The sequence below is a fragment of the Manis pentadactyla genome, chromosome 5 (assembly GCF_030020395.1).
Source record: "Manis pentadactyla isolate mManPen7 chromosome 5, mManPen7.hap1, whole genome shotgun sequence".
Taxonomy (NCBI): domain Eukaryota; kingdom Metazoa; phylum Chordata; class Mammalia; order Pholidota; family Manidae; genus Manis; species Manis pentadactyla.
The window spans coordinates 135,319,628-135,338,726 of record NC_080023.1 but is presented as its reverse complement, the minus strand read 5'-3'; the positions used below and the strand labels follow the sequence as shown (position 1 = coordinate 135,338,726).

Here is a 19,099-nt window from a genome sequence, read left to right as displayed (position 1 = left end):
TATTGTGGGTTGAATTGTGCCCCCCAAAAAGATCTGTTGAAGTATTGACTCTTCGTACCTGTAAATGTGACCTTATTAGAAATAGAATCTTTGCAGATGTAATTAAGACATAGGTTAAGATGAGGTTATCGTGGTGAAGGGTGGGTCTTGAATCCAATATGACTGGTGTCCTTCTAAGAAAGAAGTGACACAGAGACAGACACACAGTAATGAGTGAGGCAGAGGATGTGTCTAGAAGAGGTGTCTAGGCACCAAGAATGGTGGGCAACACGAGAAGCCAAGAGAAAGCATGGAACAGATTCTTTCCCAGAGCATTCAGAGAGAGCATGGCCCTCCTGACACACTGATTTCAGACATCTAGTCTGCAAGACTGAGAGAGAATACATTTCTTTTGTTTTAAGTCACCTAATTTGTGGTAGCCCTAGGAAGCTAATACATCCCATAAGCCCTGCCCTCTACGTGTTCAATTCACCAACAAGACCTTTCCGCTGTGTCTCTAAATAGAACTCCAAGCTGCCTGCTTCTCTCCTGTGACCCTCACCATCAGCATGAACAGTACAACCATTTCCAAACTAACCCAGACCTGACCCTCCAATTCATTCAGGAAGATCCATACAATGCCTCAGATCATGTGACTCCCCTGATTAAATATCTGATTTCCACTGCTCTCAGAATATAGCATTCAAATGTCTTAATATGTCTTGTAAGATGGTACCTGATCTTTTAAAAACCTCACCCTCTCCTTCACCCTCCATGTTCCATACTACACCTATCGTTTTTCATTTCTTTTCTTTTCTTTTTTGTTTTGTTCCTCAGATTTGTTAAATTGCTTTTCATCACAGGGTTGTGGATGGCAAGAAGTATTTATTCTGCCTAGGGAACTCTTAATTGTCTTCCTCGTACTGCCCTTCTAACTGTCTGCTCCTTCATATTTCTAGGACTATAATGTCTTTCCCTCTATCTGTTTCTTTTTTTTCTCTTTCTTCCTCTGGGAGATTGCGTTTTCAAAGATGGTCATAAAGAAGATCTGAACATCAATCACCTTCCAACAGCCCAAGACACTGAAGCTCTGAAAGGAGCCCAAATATGGAAGAGTGCCTCCAGGGGAAATAAGCTTGACCACTACACCGTCATCAAGCTCCCCCTGACTACCCAGTCAGCCACGAAGAAGATAGAAGCAACAGAACTGTTCTGTTCATTGTGGATGTCAAGTCCAGCAAGCACTGGATCAAACAGACTGTGAAGAAACTCTATGACACTGATGTGGCCAAGGTCAACACCCAGATAAGGCCTGGAGAGAGGAAGACATACGTCTCACAGGCTTCTGACTATGATGCTTTAGATGCTGCCAACAGCTTCGGGATCATCTAAACTGAGTTTAGCAGGCTAATTCTAAATAAAAGTTTTTTACCATAAAAAAGAAAGATGGCCATAATAGTATCTCCCTTCCTACAAGCCTTCTACATTGTGGATTTGCCATTTCACAACAAGAAATGGAATCCAATTTCCTTCCCCTTGAATCTAGGCTGGCCTTATAACTCACTTGTAACCAACAAGAAATCACTAAGTTTTACTGTACGACTTTCCAGGCTAGTTCCAAAAAGTTTATGAAGTTTTCACCTAATTTTGAGACTCTTGGTTTGGGGGAACCTGGTCCCTGTATAAGAAATCCAACTACCCTGAGACCACAGGCTCAGAGTACACCATGCATGGATGCTCCAGTTGACAGTCCCATGTGAGCTCAGTCTCTTAGCCACTCCTGCCCCCAAACAGGTGAGTGCAGCTGTTTGGGTCCTCAAGACCAGCTAGTCTACCAGCTGAGTCCCACTGAATGACTTCAGTTACTCCAGGAGGAGTAGAAGAAATCAGCCAGTCATGCTCTGACTGAATTCCTGACCCACAGAGTCCATGAGACATAATCCAACAGCTGTTGTTTCAAATCATTACATTTTTGGGTAGTTTGTTAGACAGCAATAGTAATGGGAACACCTCATAGTGGTTATTCACAAGCATTGACTTATTGGTCTGACCTCCCGGAGACTGGAAGCTCCATGACAGCAGGTAGTCTATCTGTGCTGCTCACTGTATCTTGAGCAGCTTGCCCAGAATGTAGTATGTGCTCAGTAAAGATAAGAGTACAGGGTTAAGCCATTCAAAGCTAAACACTGCGCAAGGACTTCTGGGATACCCGATGTGGAAGGAAGCAAGAGTTGGACTCTTCCAGTCTTAGCTGCTTGTAATGGAATCTGACATTTGCAATTTCAGTCACAAGGAAATAACTTAGAACTAATTTCTTTCAGGCTTCTAAAATGACCATTCTTTTTCAGAATTTTCTATTAAATGACAAAGTGCATTATAAGTTATATTAATATCTTTCAGGAGTGCAAGTAATGCGGTAACATTAAATGTCAGAAAGTAGCTTCATATTAAAACTGAAAAAAGACTATGATTAAAGGGAGACTATCCAGTATCAATAAGAGATAAACACTATTTCTTATCTTTTCACCATCCATTTTAATAAACTCATTAACCCACGCGATGATGTTTCTGCCAGTGGATATTAGGGAAATTTACAGTAGTTGAACTGACCCACACTCACTTTAAACAAAACAGGACAAGAAGTTCCAGCCCCATTTGCCTAATCGTTTTGGATTCCCTAAACAAAAATAATTTTCATAGTTGTCTTGTCCGAGCATAATCTGCAATTCAAGCTAGAGGCTTCATTTTTTTCTTTCTACTTCTTTGTGATAAGAATCCAAACTGTCTCATGATGTTAAATCTTGCCTGAAATGTTTCATACATATCTTGGCCTTTTGTTGCAAGATAATCTGACTACCCTAAAATTAGAGAGTGAGCATGCCATCTCTGTTTTTTCAAAATCCTCTCTGCAGGTATGTGAAAATGCTACCAGCCCCTAATTCTTCTCTCATCTAAGACTCACAGTATTTTCTTATACAGAAATACACGGTATTTCTTCTGGGATTAAATTACTCTTTAAAGGTCACTCAGTAGATGGATCAGATACTTACAAATCACTTTGATTTTTCACTTCCCAAGGAAGGAGCTACCTGATATGTAACCTCTTAAGCACCCCCAAAGCAATCTGTAATTGTGAAACTGCTCATGTAAAATTCTTTTGAACTTTCTAAGAATTATTTTTCAGAAGTAGTTTCAGTTGGTCTATAAAGTCAAGGTGAGTTAGGCTATGCTGCATTAACAAATACCCCCTGTTATTATTTCTTGCTTATGTTACATGAATAATTTGAACTGGTGTATATGTGTGTAGGGGAGGTGTCCTCTAATCATTGTAGTCTCTCAGGGACCTAAGCTTGACAGAGGCTCTATCTTGGGATATGTTTTCGAGATCACAAAAATGGGGAGGGCATTTGGCAAATTATGCACTGGCTCTTCATGCTTCTGCCTGGAAGTGATGCATATCTCATATTCTCACACTTCATTAGCCAAAGCAAGTTACATGACCATGCCACTTTTCAAAGAGTGTGGACAAGTGCAAGCTCTTCATTTGCCTAGGAGAGGACAAGCACCAGAAAGTTTGTACAGAGCTTGTAACAACTACAACAAATGAGGTGACCCAAGGCCTCACAATCAAGCTCTCTCTTTTCAAGAGGGAACAAAAATATTCTCCAGACTCACTCTCACTTAAGTTTAATTTCCAAATGCCCTATACAAGGCAGTTAAAACACAGGAAAGTTTCCAAAAAATAGTACCTTCTTTAAAAGAAACAGCCAATTTGTGTTTGCATAACATAATATTCTGTAGCAGCTAGTAGCTCTGTGGCTCCAGAGCTAACTTTTGTGTGATACTGGCTAATCTACCAAGAATTCTCCAGGAGGTAATGCTCAGGGTCTTGCTACCCAAGATATGGTAGGAGACTGGCAGCATTGATGTTATCTTGAAGCGTGTTATAGATGCAGATTCTCAGGCCCTACCCCAGCTCTACGAGAAATTTGATTTTAACGAAATCCTGATGTGATCCATGTGCACATTAATGTTTGGGAAGCACTGGATTAGGAGCTCTGGGGTATGCCTATAAAATCAATGACACAGCCTTTTGAAATTACATAATCTCAAAAATAAGTGAGGTTCAACTTTTCTTTATGTTATCTTTTTTAAATTTGGATTTTCAAATGTCGTAGGGCTTATGACTCAAAAAAAGTTACAGCATCAAATCATAGAAGCAAAATCTGCTGTACTTAAGAATTTTATCTGCCTATTTTGCTTGTTAGGTGGGCCTCATGGGGCTGGCATCTAATTTTTCCATTCTTGAAGGTAATGGCATTTGTGGGATGTTGCTTTAGTGGATGTCAGGAGAGGTCAGATGGCACCTTGCCAAGCACAATTTACACATATCATAATACTAAAGTTATTGATTACTGAAGTGAGAGGTTAAGGTTTTCCCCAAAACTTCTTTGGGTTAATTATCAAGTCCTCAAAAGCAAACTACTGCTTCCAAATTTCATGAATGCACACATTATTATAATCTATCTCAGAGTCTACCTATGCTGGGGAGAAGGTGTTATTCTCATGTATGTGGATGATACCTGATTATTCATATTAACACATTGTATATATCAGAGGTATAGGCACTTCTGTTTTTTTCTTACCTAAGAACATTACCAAAAAAGAACAAAATGGAAAGACTTACATGAAATGAAATAATTTCACAAAATTATTTCTTCCCTGAATTGTGGATATGGGAGTGTTTTTAAGGCAATATCAGCCAACATAATCCCAACCAGCCAGGAAAAGGTAAACCTAATTTGGTGCTCAACAAATTTGTTTTTTTGGTGCTCCCAGATTTGTTTAATACTTATGGAAATGATTTCACTCTGTATAAACTTCTTAATGTAATCACTATCTGGGAGAGAGAAAGAAGAAGATACAAACAAATTGTCATGTATTTTTGTGACTCTAACATAAATAAGCTAAAATTTATCCACCACAGTTTATGATGCATTTTCCTTTAAACCTATCTCTGTCTCACAACTACTACAGCAAGATACTGAAAACATTTAATGAGAAACATAAAACACATGCAGATAAGGTAGGAAAATATATGTGTAGTTGGAGGCACCAAGAGACGCCTGTTATTATCCTTATAATTCAGATGTCTTGACACAGTTTTATTACCAACTGTTTATAGTCATTTTCCTGCTATTCCTAGAATAAGTGAGTTTCATCATCAGTAGACATATGAAGCATGGCTAAGGTGTTATAGTGCTGCCTCTGGCTTTAGTTCAATAAAAATCCTGCTTCACAGGAAACTAAATCATGTTGTTTTACTGAAACGTGAGAGACTGGACTGAGCAGAAATCTGAGTTAAACCCACTTGTTCCTCTATTATTTTTAATAATGTGAGTTTTTGGCATCTGATTCCTGATTTGACCCTCAGAGGTGAATTTGGTTTAAAGGAATGATGGTTGTTTCACAGTACATCTGACCAAAGTTTAGACGTTAAAATGCTTATGATATGGTTATATAACCAAGCCATGCAAGACTTCTCATGAGACCAGAAAAGGTGCCCTCGCCCTTCATTCCTTCCCCAGTCCTACTTTCAGTCCTCCTCAAAATCATCCAGGAAGCCAGTGAGGACCATTAATGGTCCATAGAGGCTACTGGAAAGCCCAGAGCAACTGCCCTGAGACAGGAAAATGCACTGGCTCTTTTTAGAAGACCCTGGGAAAGAGCATGCTGATCATTGCTACTGAGTTGACATCAGAAGATTTTGTTCTCACAGTGTATGCATAGCAGCCATTATTTGGTTGGTAATGGAAACCAGCATAGTCTATCTTTAGGTCTTTGTGTTTCCTTTGCCAGTTCCTTCCCAGGTAGAGTATCCTTGCCAAATCCTACCATATCCTCTTTTAATAGTTATGATGAGCTCTTGGCCAGAACACTTGTATAATACAATCAGGTTATAGCTTATTTTCAGAAAAATAGTTCAGCCATTTTCTTATCATCAAACAGAATTAATTAATTACTCAGATGCCCATAATGATGTTCAGGGCAGCTATCCTTTGTTATTCAGAAATTGTTTTGACTTAGTTTATATTCTCTTTTAATGTGTTAAGTATATGCTCTTTATTAATTCATAATTCCTTAACTGAGACAGAACTATTTATATTCTTCTAATTTATATATATATATATATATACACACACACATATATATACCACATATAAAAATTATTATAGATACATATACTTATTATATATTTGTATATAATTTATATGTATTTATGGTTGTATATACTTATAAATAAAGCTATTGTATAAATATATGAAAATAAGATATTAAATATATAATTATATATAAAATATAAATACATAAAATATTTATATAAATACATATTATAAATAAAATAAATACATAATAAAATAATGCTTTTCTCTGATTAACATTTCCTACACTTGTGAGCATCTTCATAAAACGTCGCATTTGTTTAGTGTTGCCTAATTTTCCATGAAGTTTCATTCATTTATTCATTGAATGCACATTTACTGATTATCAGTTACTCTTTCAGTTACTGAGAGCACTTGAATGAACAAAGCAGACAAAAAAATTCCACCCTTAAAAAAGCTTACATTATTTTCAGGTTGTTGGAAGTTGTTAGATGTTTTAAAATAGAAATCCCATCTTATAAAATACACCTATTTGGCCCCTTCCTTCATATGTCCAACTCAGAGCCAGCTATTTAGAAATAACATTTATGAACCATTTATTTTGTCTGGCAATATGTTAATCGCTTTACCTTTAGCTCACTGAATCCCCACAGGACCTCCAGAAGGAGGTATCTTATAATACCTAGTTTACAGGTGAAGAAAGTGAGGCTCGGAGAGATTAGTTAAACGGAAAATACAAGATGAGATCCCCTTTGGCGCATAAATACATTTAGTATTCCAGATAAAGCTTTACACTCGGTTGATTAATGGATGAAAGAATGTGTGTACTTCCTGTTCAGAGTGGCATACACGTCAACAACTTTTATTGCTCTAGAACAACCCAGGGTAATTTTATGAGGAGAGAAGAAGTGGAAGGGTGGTAGGGAACTGGGTTTTTTCAGGGAGCATAGGTGGATGATCTTACAGGTAGGTAGGTGTTTGATTATTACTGGAGGTGGTACTTCATCAGTGAGAGACATCACATCTCTCTGCTTTGGAGCTTCAAACGGAGCTGCCTCTGGGATTCAAGCGCATCAGTGGAATGTTGGCGGAGTTTCCTCAGAGTGAGGAATCTGAGACCTGGGGGGAGGTACAGCCGCCCTAAAGGTGATGTGCCAGGTAGCAGCACCTAATGTTACACAGAATTCTGAAAGATGGAGGGCACCGTTATGTGGGGCAAAAGCGCACAGTCGGTGAGGAAAAGGAATCACTGCCAGTCCCTGTCCCTTTGCCCCACAGCCCCGGGATTCCAATTTAACCGACAAGCTCTGCACAAGCCTCCTCGGCATCCCAGGCCAGCTCCAGCGCTCCAGGTCTGCGCATGCGCAGAGACACTCTCTGCTGCCCCGGAGGGCAATCGTGGCCTCGATTGACTCCGGGCTCCACTTTTCGACTTCTCGGCGCTCGATTGAGGCGCGTGGCAGAGTTACTTCCGGCGTCTGGCCTGGATTCCGGCTTTTGCTGCTTACCAGAGCTGGGAAGTTCTCAGGTGAGCAGGGGCGCGTGCTGTCTCGCTGTTTCCCTTCCCGCCTGCGGATTGCCGCTCGGCCCGACGCCCCGCTGTGGGAGCCGGGTGTGGACGAGGTGCGACGGGGTGGCCAGGACGCGTCTGCACCGGGATTCGCGGGAGGGACGGCCCGGGGTGAGAAAGGGTTAGCAAGCGGCGCGCCGGTCCGGCGAGCCCTCCGAATGTCGGAGCCGTGTCCCGCCCTTGGGACGGCCGAATAGCGGGGATCGCGTGGTCGCTTCCTTGGGCTTCGGGCTAGGGCCTTGGGCCAACGTGCCTGTGTCTGGAGAGGCGGGAGGCTCGCGCGTAAGAAGTGATGGATAGCTGATGTCTCTTGGCTTGTGCGAGACGTTTGTAGTTATGCACTTTTGGGTGCCTTCCAGAGGCTCCCTTTTGCACTGGAGAGGCGATTCCGGGTGCCCCAGCACTCGTCCTGGCCACCTTCAGAGCTCGCCTGAGCTACTGCAGGAGCTCGTCCTCCGGTTTCCCTTCTTCGGTGTGCCCTTTCTGTCCCTTATCTCTCGTCGTTTTACTCGCGACCCCAGTCTAGGTTTCAGTTTAGGGGTTCGCAAGTCCGAGAAGCGTTACCTCTCACCTGCTAACCATTGTGTACTGCCTAAGTACAGCCCCTGTAAGAGACAATTCCCTTGTCAGTCTTCCTATGCTGTTCTCATACAGTGCGTGTAAGTAATTGTGAAACTAAGGAATATGTGGGGCACTCAAGAAAAATAAAGCAGTGCCACAATCTGAAACTTAAAAACAACGCACAAATGGAACAGGTGAGTGAGAAAGAAAAGTGCAAACGATGTAAAAACAAGGGCTGAATTCCCAGGCCTGTTGCTCATTATGTCGCCTTAGGTAAGCCCCTTAACCTGTAGTAGCTTTAATGACGTCTGCTTTAAACGCTTCAAGAACGGTGCTAGAACTTTCATCTTTTGAGTTCTGTTGGTAAGTGTTCCCATTCCCATTTTACAGATGTGGACCTGAAAGATTAAGGAACTTGCCCTCAGTCAAGCAGCGAATAAGAAGCTTAGACAGGATTTTAATTCAGGCCCATACTAGAATCTGAGCTCTTAACCATTAACATTGGCTAGAGTTAACCTTGGAGTCAGGACAGCTGACGGTTTATATTAATTAAGTAATAGTTATGAAAGTGCTTTTGAAACATACCCATGGAATAGTGCTTGGCAGATTTCATTAATGTTCTATCTTAAATGATTTTAACTGGAAGTATATTTGCTAAGCTTATTTTTCATTTTTCTTAAAATCTCAATTTTAAAATAATTCCATTAAAAAATAAGTTATTCCATTAGGAGATGGAAAAACAGTATCACTTATCATTAATGAAAAATAAGTACAAAGATAAAAGTACTGCATGAAATAATGTTAGAATCTGTCTAGGGTCTTGGTGCTCCACCAAGTTTTGAGCCTGAGAACAGTTCTTTTGTTGAAAAAGGAGTGCTAGTGAGTGCTGGAGAGGTTTTAAGGACTGCTATCAGATCGATATTTTCTGATATTTGGGATTGAAAGAGAATTGAAAATCATGCCACGCTACAGTATGAGTTAATCCCCCCTGTTTATAACAGAGTATTTACTGTCTCTTTAGGCTGTTTGAACAGTTTAACCCAGAACATGGATATCAGACCAAATCATACAATTTATATCAACAATATGAATGACAAAATTAAAAAAGAAGGTAAGTGCTTTTTAAAAATATTTGTTCACAAGCGAAGTATATTTACTACAGACTTAAAAATGGTACTATTTCAAAACTTCTCATCTTGTTATATTTCTCAGTGTCTAAATAGGTTTTTCTCTTTTTGTGTAAGGATTTTAAGATTTGAAAAAACAAAGGTAAGGCTGAAATTGTGTGGAATCTGTTAGCACTCATAGGTAGAATGGTTTCAGATAACCTTTTAAATTAGCCATAGGAATAGTGTTTTTATTAGAATATGTAATTTTGTATAAATATATGGTGGGGGGCACTCAATGCATTATCATTTTGTGAAGAATTTTATCATTTCATTCACAAATAACTAGCTTCACTAATTTTCTGCAGAATTGAAGAGATCCTTATATGCCCTGTTTTCTCAGTTTGGCCATGTGGTAGATATTGTTGCTTTAAAGACTATGAAGATGAGGGGGCAAGCCTTTGTTATATTTAAGGAACTGGGCTCATCAACAAATGCCTTGAGACAGTTACAAGGATTTCCATTTTATGGTAAACCAATGGTAAGTCGGTCTTATCATTTTTGTTTTAATCACTATTAATGGTATGGTATATTTGTAAATAATGACATGGAAGTGTGTTGCTTTCTGTTTTTAATTATGTGTTAGAGCAAACTGGGGTTTATTTTATTTACATATTTATTTTTATAGAAACACATTAGTGGGAGAGCTCATAATACCTTCCAATTTATGACAGTTCAAGTAGGCAAGAACAAAATACATTGAGAGGTAGAATATTTAAAAAATAACAGCAGTATAGACGTAGTCTCATCTCATAAGTAGAATAAATAATGCAGAAGATTAAAAAAGAAACCTTTGTTCACAAACTGGTAAGATAACACAAAAATCATAGGTTAAAGAGGAAATCCAGTCTGAAGTTTCAGTAAATAACCATAAAGAAATACTGCATAGGTTTTATTAATGAATAACAATGAATGGAAATGAAATAGTTATACCTGAAAAGTCTAAACTCAGGAGTGACAGTGAGATTGACATTTAGCTGCTGGATGAAGATTGGATTGTGGTAGGGCCCAAAGGTAAATAGGGAGCTCAAATTGGAGGCCCTTGGTGTAAGTTAGAGATGGTCAAGGATTGAATCAGGGTGGAGAGAGCATAAAGCAAGGTTCATTCTTGGTGTGTGATTGAGTAGGTATGCTTTGGGCCTGGATTCCAGAGTGCTTTTCTTCTAGCTGCAATATGATGGGAAGGGGTGCTTGGTAAAGGGCCATGGCCCAGAATTTCAAGGACCCCCCTTCCTCATTCTGGTTCTGCCATTAATTGGCTGTGCCCATGTCCAGTTTTATTACCTATAATATACGTAAGCAGATTGGCTGTTCTTTTGTCTAATTTAGAGGTCAGCAAAAACTCAATAAAGAACTGGTTAATAAATATTTTAGGCTCTGTATGCCCCATAGTTTCTGTTGCATATCTTTGGGTAACAAACCCTTTAAGATTGTTTAAAAAGGAAAAAAAAAGTCCTTAACTCATAGCTATGCAAAAACAGGCCATGGGTTCAATTTGGACCATAGTCTGTAGTGTAAGGGCTAATCCCTTTATTTTACAAATGAAGAGTCAGGCACAGGAAGGTTAATTTGCCTATCGAGGTTATATTAATATAACCAATGGAAGTATGAGGACTTGAAAGCTAATCTAACACCCGTATAAAAAAAGTATTGTGACTTTTTTTTCCCACTAAACTAGGAGTCAGGACATTAAAGCAAGTAATTTAGGTTTTGTGAGCCAGATAATCTCTGTTGCAGCTACTTAACTCTGCCTTTATAGCAGGAAAAACAGCCATAGATGGGATTCCAACAAGACCTAATTTATAAAAACAAATTTATTGGCTGTGGTCAGTAGCTTGAAAACTTTTATACCACGCTGTTTAATTCAGGATGGCATTTTTTTGTCTATTACTGGAGCAAGTCTCCTTCTCATCTTCCATCCAGCTGTCCCTTTCCCTGATTGGGCACCATCTCTGTGGAAAGGCCCAAGCCAGCAAACTGGGATTGTGCCTACATACCCTAGCATCTAGTAAAATGGCATTTCCTGAAATCAATTCATCCTTCTTAGTAAGTATGAAGAAACAGCATAATTGAGATCTCAGTTGGCAGGAGCATGAGACTGGGTTTTAGTTTAGATCTAAAATTACATTAATGAGAAGGACCAGTTTCTTCCTTAGAGGGTTTTAGAGCTGTTTTATTGAGTTGGGATGACAAACTTACATGAGCCTGTTACTTAGGTAAAGGAAAACTGAAATTACTTTGGCTGTGTTTGGCACTGGCTTTACCTTGCCAACTAATTATTTTAAATCAATGGAAAAAGTCCAGTAGGCTGACCTTGTATTGAAGGTGTCCTAAAAGGAAGTCCATTCTCTGCCTTCAGGAAGATAGCAGATACTGCCAAATGTCCAGCATCCTGGAAGAGACAGAAGAATGTTCTTTGATCTGTCTTGTTTGAATTTATTTAAGTGGTTTTAGTTGCTCTTGTTTTAAGTCCAACATACAATATCAGAAATGAAGAAATATTTATTTTAACTTGGAACTCAGAACAAAATTATTCTGTGTAATTCAAGGACAGTTGGTTATTTAATGCCAAAAATACCTTAGTAAAGTAGAACCATCTTTGTAAGGGCTTTGTCACGAAACCTTTGACTTAAATGTAAATATTGCCCCTTCTCTAGGCTCTGGCTGGACTTTTATCTGTTGTGGGTATTTAGTTTAGACCAGAGTTTTTCAACAGTGACACTTTTGACATTTGAAACTGAATAATTCTTTGTTGGGGACAGGGTGGGCTGTCTTCATTCATTTAAAAGTGCTTAACATCCTGTTTCCACCCACTACCTGCCGGTAGTGTGACAGTCAGCAGTGTCTCCAGTCAGCAATGCCAGCTTCCCCTGGTCAGAAGAATTACTTCTGGTTGGGAACTATTAGGCTATACCAGCCATCTAAGGACAAAGGCTGGGATTAGAGACTTTCACAGGTAACTGTGTCATAAAGACAGACACAAGGTTACCCAAGATTTGTTCAGGTCAGGGAGAAGGGTGAAGACCCAGGGGAGTTGGGAGGGAATTGTTGGAACAAAGTTAGGGTTAGTATCAGCCTATTCCTGTTGGTTAGATGATGACATGCAGGACCAGCAGAGTGGCTTGCAGGGGTCAGTACACCTGGAGTGGCTGTGGTACAGCAGCCCAGAGCACCAGAGAAAGCCAAGGTACTAGGCGTACAGGTAGACCTACTCCCCTCTTCTTGCCCCAACACGTTCGTCTCTTGCTGAAGTAAAAAAGGAAAGAATTGCTCTTAGTTTGACAAAATCCCTGCTTTCAAACCCACACCACTTTAGAAAGTCACTTGTTCCTTTTAGACGAAGATCAAATTCTTCCTATATAAGACAGTTTTAGGTAGTAATTTGTAAGACTGTGTTGTGTTTTGATATGGTCAGAGAGGTGATTTCACCTCTTCAGCTCCAGAGAAGAAATGTTTCCTTGAAATGGAGGCTGCAGTTTGCATACGCACCCTAGATAACAGTTTAACTCACAGCAAAAATATGGGGACAGGTGTTGAATCTAGCTGTGCGATAATGCATTAGGTCTGGCAAAAATGCATTAGGTCTACTCAAAGTGTGGGCCCCACCATCATCCCCTTTGCTTGTTAGAAGTGCAGAATCTCAAGTATCACCCAGACATACTCCATCAGAATCTGGTGTCACAAGCTCCCCACGTAGTTAGAATGCACATAAGCTTATGAAATGCTGCCCTAGATGAGTGTTTTTAATGCTTGCCTGTTATCTCGGTCATACCATCCCTGCTGGCTATGGCACAGTAAGAACGAGCAAGTGGCCTTACTGCACTAGCTGTGTTGCTGTGTTGCATCCTTTGTTTCCTTTCAAAGCATTTTTTTTAACTTTCCATTTTCATTTCCATGCCTTCTGAAGAATTTTGGTTTTTTTTAAATTGGGATACATAAAATAAAATGCACAAATCTTAGTGTACAGCTCAATGATCCTTTCAAAGCATTTTAAAATGAATTTGATGCCACTGTTAGACAGTTCATGAAAAATAATTCTCAGTCTTTGGTCCTTTAATTCTGGAAATTACAAATTCTGTATGGCACATTACACAGCTAATTGACAGATCTTGACCCTTCTGTTGAGAGTCCCTGTTGATGAACAGACAACTTTCCAATGCTGTTTTCTCTATTTTATAAAATAGAAGCAGTGGTGTAGGTATTTCAAAGTCCTGTTTTTCCCCATATGAAAACCTTGTTTTTCTTACAGTAAACACAGTTGAATCTAACTTTGTCTAAGCTGTGAACTATAGGCCACAATTTGTTTTCATTTGGAGCTCAGTGTGTATTTGACAGATTTCCTTAGGGATGCGTTTAAAATTTGTTGTATTTCTTTAATGAAATTTGAAATATTATTAATGACTAGTGTAAACAGCCTTCAGAGTAAATGGGAATTAACCTGTTTTCACATAACTTAAACAGCGAATCCAGTATGCAAAAACAGATTCTGACATAATATCTAAAATGCGTGGCACTTTTGCTGACAAAGAAAAGAAAAAGGAAAAGAAAAAAGCCAAGACGGTGGAGCAGACTGCAGCAGCTGCAAGCAAGAAGCCTGGCCAGGTAAGACCAGGGGAGGTTCTTGTTGTTTCTGGGGTTAAAAATTTGCAGGAGTGTCTGTTTTCCAGCTAAGGGGTGATTTTTGAGGTGTGTGTGCACACGTGTGTAAGTGTTTAAAAGGTAGACTTTTAAGGAGCTGGAATGGTTAAGTTTTCAAAATTCCAGTATTTATGTTTAAGTACAAGTTAAAATATAAACCTTTACATATGCAGATTTGTATTAAACTTTTATTTGAATTTGTTTAAGTTCTGCTGCCTATAAATAATACTGCAGATATTTTTAATCCTGAGTGCTATACTGGAAGCTACTTTCTTTAATTCAGGATTTCAAAATATAATTAAAAATACTATACAAAAGTTAAATTACCTTCAAAAAGTAGTTACTTTGGGATTAAAAGTGATCAGAAATTAGTTTCACTAAGTACAATTTGACTTACCTAATTATTAAAAAAATAAAAGACTGCTTCTTGGTTTTCCAATATATATTTCTCCAATTTTAAAGCTTGGTGGTTAAGTTTTATTATATAATCTTTAAAGTTTAGGGCTAGATCTTTCAGAAAATAACTGATAAATACATATATGTTTGAGTCAGAATTAAGATGTAAATTCTTAAATGGAATAAGAAATCTGTTTAAGTTTATGTTATGTTTATGTAGTAATTATAAGCACCTGCTGCTTTTTAGAGCGATTGAATATTCTAACTGCTTCTCTTTCTTTTGTTTAGGGAACACTAAATTCAGCTAATACCCAAGGAAATTCAACACCAAATCCTCAGGTAATTTTTTTTTCCATGTGGTGCTTTTAAAATAAAATTATACAGTAACAGTAACATACAACAACTTGCGTATCTCCAAAAACAAGTTAATTCCTTCTAAAAGACACAAGACATTAAATTACATAACACTTCCATTCCTCACATTTTAATTTTCTAAGAGGAGAAAACAAAACCTGACTTCATTCTTTGCTTTCTAAAATGTATCAATGACAGAATCAAAGTGAAAAATTCTAAACTCTGTGAGAGCTGAGAGTAAGCATTTTTTTATTTCCCACAGTATGTCCATAATGCCAGGGCTTTCCGGACACACAATTTGGGGAACTGGCCAGGTGGCTAGCTCTCTTCCAGTCCAGTTGGCTGAGCACTGAATCATCTTTTCTAATAGAGCAAAGTTGCTTTACAGTTTACTCTTGCTCTTACTTCCTCAGAGCAAATGTATTTAAGTCTCCTTACATAGGTGTTTTAGAAACTCCTTACCAAGTCTCCCCACTAAAGGCCTAAAAGAGAAGCCTTAGTTATGTCCTAATGGTTTCCTGCATGGGTCCCTGGATGCTTGTCTGATAAGATAAGTCCAGAGAATTCCTTGCACCACTTAGCTTTTCCTCCTCAGATGTTGTTTGCATTTTCTTTTATTATCTACTTCCTTTCTTTGAAGTCTTTTAACAGTTACAGTACAGTTGACAAATACCAGCATTTAATTCTCTTAAGCCTTGAATTGTTCACATAAGGTGTTCTTTATCTCTTTCTGAACTAGCTTGAAGATAGGCTCTTTTCTTAGATATAGGATCCTCTCTCTATGTTCCCTATAACGTCAGGGTAGGGTATTAAATAATTTTATTTCTGATCATAGTGCTTGTTTCTACTTGTATTCAACTAGAGGCTCCACATATCTCATTTACTTGCAGAAAATAATAAAAGTCACCAAGGAATAGGTCTAAGTGGTAATCTTCCTAGTTCTAAATTTTCTTAAATGCTAGGAGGTAGTAAACAGTAATGCAGAGGACTTGAATATCCAGGTGTTATTCCTTGAGTAACCAGCTGAGGATGGATGACATTGCTGCCTTCTCTAGTTTTGTTGGGATCTCTCAGTTCTGTAATCCACATGACCAAGTCCTCCAATTACAACTGGTCTTCAGATGCTTAAAACTTAAATTGTTTTAAATACTGTTAACTAAATACTTAAAAACTGTTAATAAGATTTGTTATCTCCCAAATGTGTATTAGGTGTCTCAAATGTCTGCTTTGCTTAGTTACTATTAAGTTTTTTTCTGGTGTTTTTCAGCTTTATTGTTTGATTTATTAAGATTTCATCAGTCTTAATACTGACAGTGGAATGTATCTCTTTGAAGCTTAGATTTTAATGTAAGAGCCAAATGGTTTTTCATACTTTTTTATACTTAAAGCTGACTTTGTCTTTTTTCATTTTTAATAGGTTCCTGATTACCCTCCAAACTATATTTTATTCCTCAACAATTTACCAGAAGAGACTAATGAGATGATGTTATCTATGCTGTTTAATCAGTAAGTTTTTTTCATAAACAAGTTTGTGTTGCAAGAGCCTCCTAACAGGACAAATGGCCCTTGTTGAAACCCTTTATGTATCACCTAACAGTTATTCCATACAGGTTCATTGATTTGGTCTGGGATTAATCATGAATTGAAGCTTATCTGCAGAGTTAGCAAATAGAAAACCCAATTACCTCTAATGATTGAATGATTAATTCTAATTGATGAGTAAAACAGGAAACAAAGATTTAATATAATGACAAAAATAAAATTAGTTTACAGTATTCCTGTAGTGCTTGTATATTCATTAAGCTTTAGATTCTTTTATTCTACTCAGGATTCTTGACAAAATATGATTCTGGACCAGTATCTAAGAGTTGCTTAACAAATTCGAACACAGACTAGATAATAATATATTTGATACCATTTATATATTTACATATATATAAATTATTTACATATTTATATAAACTGTTTCTCTTTACAGATTTCCTGGTTTCAAGGAAGTGCGTTTGGTACCTGGAAGGCATGACATTGCTTTTGTTGAATTTGAAAATGATGGACAGGCTGGAGCTGCAAGGGATGCTTTACAAGGGTTTAAGATTACACCGTCCCATGCCATGAAGATCACCTATGCCAAGAAATAATATATAAGATAGTTGTGTTGAAAGAACTTGGTGTTATATTTATAGTGTTTGTTTTGATAACATTTGCTTAGGCCGTTGTAACAGTTGGGGATGTGGCAGTGGGAGCTGATGGTGAAATTTTTGTGCGGGATTTAAAAAATTTCCTAGTCTTTGTTTAGCCTAGTGAACTATGGAATATGAAGGCCTTAATTTTGTACAATAAACTTTTGTTTGTATTCTTTACATAATTCCTCATTTATTAGTTCATTGTCCTATCACCAAATGCTTATGCTAGTCTAGAACTCATCTTAAGGTATATAAAACTAATAGGATGCTCTTCTAGTGTTATTTTGGAGCAGCCTATTATAAATAAACATTGAACCATACTAATAAAAGTAAAGGAGAATTCGATCAGCCCATGATTAGATTTTCTGCAATGTTATTTTCTTGTGCATATGAACTGTCATCCTGGAGTTAAACTTTCTTTTTAAATGAGTCTTGTATTAATGGTGAAAATGATTGTCTTGAGTATTAGAAGAAAACAAACCTGGTTAGGATCTAAATTTGATTTTTTCTTCTTCAAATAAAGGAGAATGGTATTTTGCTGATAGTAGGCATTTCACAAATCTCTTCATTCAGTGCTTAATTGAATAAAGGCCATTTAGGAGTAACTGTACTTACTGTTTTCTGGAAAACAGATGGAAAGGGAATGCTATCTTCAAACTTCACATTTTAGGTTTGTACTCTGAGGCAGGATTTTCTTAAGAATACTTGTTTGGTTAGTAACTAATCTTTATTGAAAGACCTCTGTGGGAAAGGTTTTACAATCTGTAATCATTTTTAAGATAAATATGCTGACCCCCAAAGCGTTACCAGTTCTAATCTTGCTGCCTCTAATTTTTAAACACCAATGTTCAAATATTTCCAAAGCTTATTTTCTTTAGCATTTGATTTATACCTAAGGCTATTGACTCAGTCCCCCACTAGTACACTAGTAAAACCATGGGTATCTTTCGTTTCGAAGTGAACTCCCTTTTGCACATACAGCACACATTACATTGACACTATTGATCATTTTTTTATCTTCCTTGAAACATGAAATGTTTCCTTGAACAACTTTCCCATATTGCACAAAATTTATTGTATACTTATGGAAAGACTACTTATAGACTTACATAGATTTTTAATCACAGCACTCTGTTGCATACATAAGAGGGAAAAGCAAAATATTTTTTATTCTTAAAACTGCCACATTCAGAGTCTGACTCTTACGAATAACATTTTTAACCTAGTAGTCAAGATATACTTTTTAAAAGTGAATTGCTGGAAGAAAGACAATGATCGGCGATGTTACAGCAATGCCAATTTCTGTTAAACTTTCTAGCTGCTTAGTCTCAGTGACTTTCCATAGCTTGGCCTAGAACAGAACATGTTCCACAGACAGACCCCTGCTTTGAGTGGCTGAATGAGGAAGTAGAAGGGTCAGTGGGTGAGGAGGGTGAGGGAGGACAGGAGGAATTATAAAGGCTTTTTTAAGGGCCTATACCCTGAAGTGGGGAACTATTGGAGGATTTTTTAAACTGAGTTTTTTACATACAATAAAATTAATGCATTTTTATGTTCAATTTGATGATGAGTTTGGTAATTGTATACGGTCGTGTTTTAATCATAAGACATAGAGCATTCCATCACCCCTCAAAAACAAGGCTCCCTTTGCCCTCTGTAGTCAGTCTATTCCCCCATCTTTGACCCTAGAAAACTCATATTTTCTATCATCATACATGCACCTTGTCTAGAATTTTTTTGTGGTTCATCTCTAGCACATGGATCACAGTTCTGTCGCTGAAGGCATTTCGCTTCTCCACAATTTGGGGCTATTATGAATTAAGTGGTTATGAATGCATACAAGTCTGTATGGACATATATTCTGTTAGAAGGTGTCAAGCAGAGGAGTGGCACCTGATTACTTTTGAAGACTTTATTTAGATATAATTTCCAATTTATACAAAAGTTGCAGAAATAGTACACTTGAGTTTCCATAAGCATTTTTGCACCATATGAGAGAGTGTGGACCTGATTCCTCATGACCGATAATACTTAAGTATGTATTTCCAAAGCACAGGACCACTCTCCTACACACTTCTATTTAACCAG

General features: G+C 37.9%; 1 protein-coding gene across 2 annotated transcripts; it reads left to right on the top strand.

Annotated features, from left to right (window-relative positions):
- The first annotated feature begins 7,580 nt into the window (after positions 1–7,580).
- On the top strand, positions 7,581–17,372 carry SNRPB2 (small nuclear ribonucleoprotein polypeptide B2). Of its 2 annotated transcripts, none has more exons than XM_036892201.2 (7): positions 7,581–7,671; positions 9,296–9,385; positions 9,749–9,921; positions 13,902–14,042; positions 14,763–14,813; positions 16,246–16,334; positions 16,807–17,372. In XM_036892201.2, the coding sequence occupies exons 2-7, from the start codon at positions 9,322–9,324 to the stop codon at positions 16,964–16,966; spliced, it is 678 nt and encodes a 225-aa protein (XP_036748096.1). In that variant the 5' UTR covers positions 7,581–7,671; positions 9,296–9,321; the 3' UTR covers positions 16,967–17,372. The 2 variants fall into 2 exon arrangements, with proteins under 2 accessions (XP_036748096.1, XP_036748097.1); XM_036892202.2 differs by having other exon boundaries at positions 7,620–7,766.
- The last annotated feature ends 1,727 nt before the right edge of the window (positions 17,373–19,099 follow it).

Coding starts and splice junctions, on each gene's coding strand:
- SNRPB2 (XM_036892201.2), top strand. CDS start 9,322: ATGGATATCAGACCAAATCATACAATTTATATCAACAATATGAATGAC. Junction 9,922..13,901: donor CATTTTATGGTAAACCAATG/GTAAGTCGGTCT, acceptor TAACTTAAACAG/CGAATCCAGTATGCAAAAAC. Junction 16,335..16,806: donor TTATCTATGCTGTTTAATCA/GTAAGTTTTTTT, acceptor TTCTCTTTACAG/ATTTCCTGGTTTCAAGGAAG.